This window comes from Salvia miltiorrhiza, chromosome 7 (assembly GCF_028751815.1).
Source record: "Salvia miltiorrhiza cultivar Shanhuang (shh) chromosome 7, IMPLAD_Smil_shh, whole genome shotgun sequence".
Classification (NCBI taxonomy): Eukaryota; Viridiplantae; Streptophyta; class Magnoliopsida; order Lamiales; family Lamiaceae; genus Salvia; species Salvia miltiorrhiza.
The window spans coordinates 19,285,173-19,295,079 of NC_080393.1; the positions used below are offsets into that span (position 1 = coordinate 19,285,173).

At 39.5% G+C, this 9,907-nt stretch overlaps 1 protein-coding gene across 13 annotated transcripts; it reads right to left on the reverse strand.

Annotated features, from left to right (window-relative positions):
- Nucleotides 1-2,827: 2,827 nt before the first annotated feature.
- Nucleotides 2,828-9,654, reverse strand: LOC130993201 (uncharacterized). 13 transcript variants are annotated; one of them, XM_057917987.1, is made up of 9 exons: nt 9,373-9,654; nt 8,536-8,931; nt 8,386-8,412; nt 8,187-8,287; nt 7,687-8,082; nt 4,672-6,235; nt 4,215-4,309; nt 3,804-3,948; nt 2,828-3,643 (listed from the first exon to the last, which is right to left on the reverse strand). In XM_057917987.1, the coding sequence occupies exons 1-9, from the start codon at nt 9,566-9,568 to the stop codon at nt 3,012-3,014; spliced, it is 3,552 nt and encodes a 1,183-aa protein (XP_057773970.1). In that variant the 5' UTR covers nt 9,569-9,654; the 3' UTR covers nt 2,828-3,011. The 13 variants fall into 13 exon arrangements, with proteins under 13 accessions (XP_057773970.1, XP_057773976.1, XP_057773971.1 ...); XM_057917993.1 differs by having other exon boundaries at nt 9,005-9,654; XM_057917988.1 differs by lacking the exon at nt 8,386-8,412.
- Between the last annotated feature and the right edge of the window lie 253 nt (nt 9,655-9,907).

Genomic DNA, 9,907 nt, shown 5'->3' on the forward strand with positions numbered 1-9,907 from the left:
TTCCATGGAATTATTTTCTAGAGCATACACGAGATCCAAGGTGTTATTATAGCCAAATTTCTTTTATCGCGGAGACGTAATCTTTAAGGAATGATGTGTGTTGTGGGGGGCAACATGTGATTTTTACAAAGTTCAAGTAGAAATACACTTTATGAGATTCACATGTTTTCTCACTACACTAATATATAAATTCTAATCGCAAGATTATTTGTATTTATGCATCAATGTTCCTCTTATTTCATCCTTTGTCGTATTTCATTTGTGGGGGTCTGTTGCAGGAAATAAAACACGACAACTCACTCAGCCCAAATTAACTTTCATTGGGCTTAATGTCCAGCCCATATTTCTTTGTTTTGTGCCCTTGACTTAGTCATTGGATGTGAAAAACAAATCACACGTTTTTGGGGGAAGTGGGTAGAGGCTGATTTTTGAGTTTTGAACTTTCCTCTCATCTCCAAATAAAAGGAGGCAGCGACTCCAATCTAAGATACATAAAAAACGGCTATTCTTCTTCTTCATATTGGGCACTTCTTTTCTCTACATTCTGCAATCCTTATTCTCTACATAGGCTGCGAATTTCCTTCCTTTTAGAATATAGATACACCTTTTCTCTCTTCTATAAATTGAAAGCATCTCCACTCCGTCTTCGGCGAGTGCACGCAATTGACGGATTGCTGTGTTAACCTTGGGAAGCATTCGGCAACGAGACTTGTCACCGGAGGGTCTGCCGAGATAGCTTTTAAGGCAGCGGTGTGCCACGACACAGTTTCGATTCTTGTTTCTCTTCTTCTACTCTGTTTTGCAGGTTGAGGTTTTTTGTCGAGCAGGTGGTGTGCGCAGAGAATTTTGCCTGTTTCTTTTATCGCAGCCAAGGTGTGGCTGTTCCAACAATGGTTATTGTTATATAGGTAGATTAATAAATTATTAATGAAATCTTAATTATTGCTCAATTTAAAAACATGTCATGAATATTGGGACATCCCAAAAGGAAAAACAGACCATGAATATTGGAAATTTGGAATGAATGAAGTAATGAATTTGGTGTGAAAAATGCATGAAATGAGTTGCTATTTATAAATAGATTTTGGATTAGAAAAAACTGAAAAAAAGTCGTTCAACGATATTATTAAAATAAAAAAATTAAAAAATCAAAAAATTAAAAATATTTTTTTAAATCTTTTTAAAACATGCACGTGCAAGTACATGCTCTCCTCTTTCGCCTTCCAGCCGGGCTCGTCCAGTCAAGCCTCCGATAGAGCCATGAGGCTCGACGGCGCTTTGAGGCTTGCCGAGGTGGGGGCTCAAGCCCCTCGGTCGAGCCCCATTATAGATGTTCTAAAAGATTTCAATTATGATCTCAATTTCAAGGGCCGATGATCAAAGAAAACATAAAATTAACTTTTTTTAGCTAGTAGTAGACAAGAAGTTGGTATTTTTCCTACATTTAAATTAAATCCAACATAGTTAAGTAAAATCTGAAAGATATATATCAACTTTGAACACGCGTACTAAAATCAAGCTTAAACCACACTCCAACACTAGCATAGTGTCGACTTCTGTTATATAAAATGAACCAAACATTTATAATCAAGGCCAGGGGCGGAGCCAGACTTTCGACTCAGGGGGGTCCAAAAATTTTTTTTTCAAAAAAATAATAATTAAATAAAAAAAATTAAAAAATAAATAATACTAATGTTATTTAAATTATATAGCAAGTTAAAAAAATAAACATAATTATTTTTTTAAAAAAAGTCCAATATAACAATTAGCAAGCATATTAATAACCAAACAAGAACTCAAACAAGAATTCAACGAACTCAAACAAATGCCTAAATGAAGCTCGACTGATGCAGATTCAACGAACTCAAACAAGAATTCATCCCTAAAATGTTGAACAAATTATAAACCCTAAAATGCAGAACAAATGCAGAACGAAAATTATCACAGAAAAAATTTGTACTCTAAATCAAAGCTTCATCCCCAAAATCAAAGATACATAAAGGCATCATCCTCCACAAAAATCAAAGATACATAAAATCTTCATCCCCAAAATCAAAGATACATAAATCAAACCACAACTTCCTGTGCCTTGAGCTCGAGAGAAAGAGATCTGAGGCTGCGGTGCGCGAAGCTCACGAATAGAGCTAGATCTATGTCGCCTCACCTTCACCTCTCCGCCCTCACCTTCGCCTCTCCGCCGCCCGCAAAACCTTGATTTCGGCGGATCTAGGGCTTCCGGCGAAGCACACACAACTTCAATCTCACCAACCACGGACGACTCCTCCCCCGCTCAGGTAGCCCTCCCAGAGGTCGCTCATCACCGCAGAACAGAAGGGTCAAGGGAGAAGGCGGCGAAACCCTGACGGCGAAGCACCATGAATGGTGGAGGAGAGAAGAGGCGACCTGACGGCGAGAGACGGCGTGAGAAGAGAGGCAAGAGGCAGGCAGAGGCGGCGACTAGCCCTAATTCATGGGGGAGCGGATTTATAGAGGGGGAAGGGGGGAGACGGAGGCGGCGGCGGCGGAACAGAGGGGGAAGAGGGAGACGGCGCCGGTGGAACAGAGGGGAAGTGAGCGGCGGCGCCGGTGGATTTGCAGAGGGGAAATGGTGGAGCGATTTAGAGAGGGAGAATGAGGGAGATGGTAGAGAGAGAGAGAGGCGAGTAGATGGTGGAGCAATTAGAAAAATTAGATAAAATTAATATTTTTTATTTTTTTAAAATATATTTGTAAAATTACTAAAATACCCCTGAGATTTTTGGAAATTCCAGGGGGGTCCAGTGACCCCACTGCCCCCCCCCCCCCCCCCCCCCCGGCTCCGCCCCTGATCAAGGCAGCATAATGACCCATCAATTTCATGGAGAGAAGGAAAGAATGAAAATCAATTTGTACATTAGTTTCACAAGCATACTAAATTATCCATACAAACAGGCCGTGGCTGCTGCAGGATTCAGGATTCATAACTCACACTCAAAATTCCCTGTCCTCATTTGATGCAACTGCAGCCCGTGTCATCGCCACGGCCACTCTAACTGTTCTAAATCGCCTTTGCTCACATTCCAAGCACCTTGAGCAATCTCAGTATATAGTTGTTCCCAACCCCAGCTAGAATATCCCAGAAAGAACCAGAAATCGCCAACAGATTGGTTTCCAGCTCTTATATCTTCGACTAGGCCAGGCATCGCCAGTTGATCCATCAAGTAGAAGTTTGGCAGGACTTCCAGAGATCGGCCTTCAAAAAATTTGTGTGTTAACGCAGCAAGTGGCATTCCACGCATCATGACTGGGCCGCCGAAAGAAAGGGGTGCCTCCTTTAAATATTCAAAGCTTCCTTCACCAAGTTCTTCAAGAGAGTCCCATCCGATATGTTTGTTAATTATCAGACCTCGAAATCCACTTTTTTCATCCACATTCACTATTAGAATCTTGGATTCGTCAAAGGGGTGAACGTCCAGAAGCTTTTCCGTTGCACTTAGAACACAACCAACAGACAACTGAGGCTTTTCTTGTAACTTTGAAGATAGCTGAGCATCAATCTTGTATTTAACTGCAACATTTTGCACTAGGTCTTTGAGTAGAACTTCGTGGTGTGAGTTCCTAGTCTGTAGTTCCTCTTCGACAGACTTCTGGTCCTGTAGAAAATCTAACCCAGGAAAGGGTATTAGACACCAGAAGCTGAATTATAGTACTTAGGTGTGTCTGAATTTGATCATACAAGTGGAGAAGAAATAAGGAGATACTCTATCTATGTCATGTCAAGGAACAAGGAAAAACTGAAAAGGAACCATTATTTTTACAATTACCTCGATTTGTGATAAGGTCTATTACATGGCTGCCATGAGCAGCCAGAAACTTGATTATATCAGAAACTATAATATCTCCTTCATAGGATATGGTCTCATTCTTCCTTTCAGCGGGGAATAACAGCAAAAGTGGATAAACTTCCCTCTGCAAATTTACGCATATCAGGTGCACAAACCACTATGGAATACAATCAGTATGTTTTAACTAAAAAATAGAGTTGTAGAGGGAAATAAGGCTTGTAAGTCTCAACTCTGATCAGAGACCAAGAACTGATCAGGATTAAGCAGAAACATAGACTTTTGCCATACATGACACTAAATTCATTATACTTCGCCAAGCGCGACTCAGTATCTCTCCTACCTCCAGCACACACACACATACATCTATATGTGTAATCATGTAACTCACACCTGCAGTATTGGTCTAATGATGAAGCCGCAATCATTCCGCGTGCAATCCATCATATAAATAAGTGGAAGCTTCAAAACGACATCAAGAGTATGTTCTGCAACAAATCTAAGCCATTGATCAGAATCAGAAAATATTAGCACGTAAGAAACCCCCAAAACAATGATTAACTTCTAGAAATTTACTATAGCAGGTAAGAAACACAAATTTGATCCAAAATTTCATCATCGGTCACTTCTAGAAAATCCATATAAAAACTTTACAACCAAACAATGTCTAATAGAATAAAAATGGACCACTAAGAACTAAGATTTTTTGACCAAAGAAAAAAAACATCAAGTGCATGGCAAAAAACAAACTTATAACAAAATTGAACTCAAATAGATAGAGAAAAACTGAAACAAATCTTCCTGGACAGAGAAGAATATTACATCACACGCATAAATATGAGCTTCTCACCTGCCGCCATTACCAATTTATCCTTCCTTGAACTATTTGTCTTCATATAAGCATAACTCTTAACAGCTCGGTACACTTCCCGAACAACAAATTCCATCCTCTGACAGAACCCACACCAATTGTTGCTGAAAAGAACCAATACGTTCCTATCCCAAGGACTGGCAGAATTCCTGGGGTCAGATTTATTACCGAGAACCAGCTCAGAGAAAGTATGGGTTGTAACAAGGGGAATAGAATCTGTTTCATGAAAACCCTGATTAACAAACGGAGGTCTTTGAGCACCTCTCAGGCTAGGAACTATAGTAGATGATTGTAGATATGGGTGAAGCTTTCCGGCTAGGAAATCATTAACAAATAAAGATAGCGAAGAATAGCTCAAAACTGATTGCTCATCTAAGACATAGTGGTTCTCAGAAATTGGGTCAACTATGACAACTGATGGAACATTTAATCCTCCAGTTAGAGTTTCAAGTAATCTGTATTGGCCATCAAAAAGGAAAAAGGAAACATTAAAATTGGTGTGCTGTTCATTGTCCTCCAATCCAGAGTGGGCCGTCTCCCTGACATTCAAACCTTGAGCACTATCGGCAGTGATGCTTAAACTATCATCACCTTGCTCAGGTTCTACAGATGACAAGATGTTACTACAGTCTTCTTTTCCTTCTGACACCATATATTCAACATCAGAAGGACTGGATACCGCATTTGGCCTTCTATCAGACTCATCGGCATCACCTTGCTCAGGCTCTACAGATGACAAGATGTTACTATCATCTTCTTTGCCTTCTGATACTATATATTCAACATCAGAAGGACTGGATACCACATCATTAGGCCTTCTATCAGACTCAGTAGGCCCTCTATCAGACTCATCAGCATCACCTTGCTCAGGTTCTACAGATGACAATATGTTACTATCATCTTCTTTGCCTTCTGACACTATATATTCAACATCAGAAGGACTGGATACCACATTAGGCCTTCTATCAGAATCGTCAGCTGGTATTTTCTTATCTATATCAACACCTTCATGATAATCTTCTACAGGTGTTTCTCGAGATGCTAGGTCGGACTGGTCCTCAACATGTGGTGGCTGATGTTCTACAACTTCAATGTCAAAATCTTTGGACAAAAGTTGAAACCCTACATCCTTTGCAAGAGAACTTAGTTTCCGCTCCGCCTTTTTCTTGAGTGCATAAGTTAAGATCTCCTGCACAGACATAAGACCTTGCAAATTGGAGACCAGATTTTCAAGAGTAACTTGTTGGCCATCATTCATGATTGTGATAGACATCTTATCCTCGAGAACACTTTTTTCTGATAATGCAAAATGCTGGAGTCTTGGATGCTTGTGGGTATCTAATGTCTTGTCAGGCCTCGTAATGGCTTGTCCATGGATCTGATTTGGCATCTGAGTGTGTTCTGCCAACTCTCTAAAAGCATTCAGAGCTTCCTGACTCTCCCTTCTTATTTCTATTGAGTTAGATGACCTATCAATAAAAAGAAGCATTGAAGGCCTTTTTGTGGGTAAAACTGCATCAACTCCATGAGGATCATCTCTAACCTGCATAAGACAGGAAGAAAGTATGTGAGCAGATGTGAACATATTGTGATAAAGTTTGTCGGAATGCACGTTTCTAGCCAAATAAAATAAGAAAACAGTATTCAAGCCTAATTCTTAGTAGAAATCCTAATGTTTTCTCATCATTTGCTCTTCTTATCATTTCTTCTAATTTTTTCATATAAAACAAAAGTTTTATAAGTAAGTGAGCAGAATAAGCAGAATTGACAAGATGTCTGATAGAGTAAAGAAGAGAGATTAAAGTAAACCAGAACCGAACTGAATAGTTGACTCACAATTGACTCACAAGCGCTAACGCCGTTTCGATCTTTCACAACCTGACTGCCCTAGAATTGTGACGGCTATAACAATTTATTATGATCTAGTTGCACCAAAAGCCCATGCAAGATCCCGCAACCCAAAATAACTAATAACTAATAATAAGGAAAGAAATAACATTATAGAAAAAAGGAAACTATATAATTAGGGCAGCGCCCTACACCCGCTTCCCTCGACAGGAGGTGTAGACTCAATCCTTAACAATGTCCTCACGCTTTCTCATCTTGCAAAACCTACTCTACAAACATTACAGTGATTACACTCCAGTTTCTAAATGTATAAATATAATTACAAAAAAAATCCTAAATGCGACTTTGAAATTTAACCTCTCCCACACAGAATCAAGAGATTCCCCTTAACTTAAAGACAATATTATGTAAAAAACATGCCAGATTTCTCACAATATAATCATCCAAAGAGATGCCAAGCAAGACATTCTTTTCCACATGAACACGATCTAACATCTCACAGAAGGTCTCTAATATCTTCTTAAGCCATTCTAATTTTGTTCATGTGTGAGCAAAAAAAAAAGGGTATCATCTGCTCTCAACCCTTGACCTTTAAGCACGGATAGTGACTTTGCTTTATTAATTGTTCTACTAAAAAAATTGACCGCACAGGGAAAATGGATATCCTTGTCTTGGCACTTTGTAGCCGATGAACTTCTCTCTTGATCTGCCATGATCATTACTGAGAAAGAGACAATTTTCAACCATCCTTTGATCCATATCCTTCATCTATCCTCGAAATCCTTTTTGCCGAAGAAAATTAACAAATCCCCAATTGACATGACTATACAGTGTATACACCCTGTTAAAGGTCAAACTTGTATACCATGACTTTTTAGAGTTTAAGCACAAAAGACATAACAAAAAAAAGCCAGAATTTGAGAAATAATAAATTTATTAGTGAAGTTATGTTAGATTTAGTAATAGTAACTAGTAAGGTGGTGATCGGTATGAAGGAAAGACATGAGAATGCACAGGTCATTCCTATATCTATGATTGGTTTTGGCATTACTTTCTAACAAGTCAGTAATTCCAATGTCTAAAGATATATTGAAATCACCGATATTGAGAGATCCAAGAAGTTAGAGGTATTAAAATAAAACTTACTTCTGAAACAGGTGAGGGCTGGGATTGCAGAATAGCTTTAAGATCATCAACTTCTTTGAGAACCTGAGAACAGCTCGGACATCCAGCAAATTGAACAGTAACCAAGCCTAAAATCGGCTCTTCAACATTTAACAACGGAAGAAGTGATCTTTCACGAACCACAGCATATCTATACTTCTCAGGAGGTAAGAAGAACTCTCTAGCAACTTCAATAAACTTCTGAAAAGACACTTTGTATCGCTGCAACTCAAATAAAGAACAGGATTCCCCAGCACTAACTGTAACATTTTCTACCTCCTTCAGAAGACTATTATTTACAGTGCTAAACTGATTCGTCCAAAATGGTCCACTAAAACCCTCGTCCCTTCCACAGCTGGGCATGTCGTCCTCCACATCCTATTCACACAGATAAAATAAAGGTGTCGCTTTACCTACCAAAAAAATTCCCATGCACCTCTTGTGACTGTCATAAAGTTGAGAAATAAGAAACTACCATCCACCTTCCTGTTATCCTTCTCTTCTCCCACGAGAGTTCCATTGTTCTCCATTTTGGAGTCTGCACCAACAAAACCTTTTCCTGAATGATTTATTAGTTCTTCCTCTGTCAGAATCATAACAGAAAAGAATTGGAATCACTGTGTGGTTGTTACGTTGCTTTCATTTTATTACAAATAATTTACTCGCATGATCAAGACATACTTGGTCTATTCAAATGCTCCTTCAATTCTACAGAAGTATTACATCGGATGGGAGATAACCACGCCAACCATTAAATGGAAATTCTGTAAATTCTCCAAAAATTGAAGCAAAATGAAGGAAGACACCTTCAAAAATAGGAAAATAACATACCTAGATCACTTCCAGTCGTAGACTCATTCATGGCCACCAATCTTGGAGTCCAACCACAAAGGTCAAAGAGAAGTACAGCCTTGTCAGTTGAATGAAGGAATTCTCTTAATTCTTCTGCAGTGGTTAAAGATTTAAGAGGTTGCTCGTCAGGAGAAAGCTGCATAACGTAATGCACGGAGACCAATATGCTCTGGACTCGAAGTCTTCCCCAATATTTATATGACAGGGAATTATGGTAGTAAAAGACTGTTATTCCATCAGTGGCATCAAGTGCATCGGCTAACGTCCTCTCCACATTTTTGTATAAGACCATAAGTTTTAAGGTACCAAGCCCCATTTCATCTCTGGCAACTGCATGAGCCAATCCCTTCATAAGGGACCGCGACTCACCAGACCCTGCACAAAGATTGAAGTCGTGAAAATTGCTAAGGGATAGAACATCAAAATAAGAGGGATAAAAGTACAATACGTGAAATATAGTGACTTGTGGCACAAACAGAGTATAGACACATCCATGGATTTTGGCCTCAAAACTATAAGAAAATAATACTCCACTAGAGCTAAATGCTGCTTCTCTTTTCGTTTCTGGCAGACGACTTGAACTGAAACAATCAATCACACGTTATTCCTCCTTCATTCTTAAAGTAATTGTATATGCAGGAAAAAACACAACCAACATTTTTTCCTAGGGCAAACATATTTGTCCAGGATTCAATTCTAGCTCAATACGCAGGTAACACCAAACTCTAGCACACGTGCCAAGCGACTAATTAGGTTTCAAATCCAATCGGGAGCACGTCCCAAGAAATGCACAGAGAAATTATTACTATCAATTACATGGTACGGTGACAAGGAGAAGGAGGCGAGGATGAAGGCGAATCTGCGAGGAGTAGTTTAATTTTGTGAGGATCTGCCATTGCACCTCCGCGTGTCCGCCGCCATCACAGTAGACGGTGTGAGAGCAGAAAAGAGATAGCGCCGCTGCCAGCAGCAGCAAACCACAGCGATTGAAATCAGTCATACATACGCACATCTATATGAGAGGTCCAAAATTGTAAGATATGAGTTTGATTTTGCTGGGGAAGAGAGACGTTGAAGTTAGGGATTTGAGAGTAGGAAATAGGAATATATGTATCTCTAGATGGAAAATTCTATCGTGAAGCTGCTTCAATACAGCTACCCGTTAGGATTGTGACACATGTCAAAGGTTATTGTTTAAAAATAATGTGTAAAAAAGGAAAAAAATGAGGTTATCATGGTTGGGCTCGGTGCCTGAGGAAAAAAATTGCGGAAAGTTCCGCCCCAAGAAGAAACCGATCGGTGTCCGAAATTCGTGGAGAGGATTTGGCCGAGAGCAACATTGTTCAACGGC

Excerpts from the sequence above, each read along its gene's own strand:
- LOC130993201 (XM_057917987.1), bottom strand. The coding sequence starts at position 9,568 with ATGTGCGTATGTATGACTGATTTCAATCGCTGTGGTTTGCTGCTGCTG. Across the intron at positions 8,413-8,535 it reads TACGACTGGAAGTGATCTAG|AATTGAAGGAGCATTTGAAT; the intron begins GTATGTTATTTT and ends ATACTTCTGTAG. Across the intron at positions 6,236-7,686 it reads AGCCCTCACCTGTTTCAGAA|GTTAGAGATGATCCTCATGG; the intron begins GTAAGTTTTATT and ends TGTCTTATGCAG.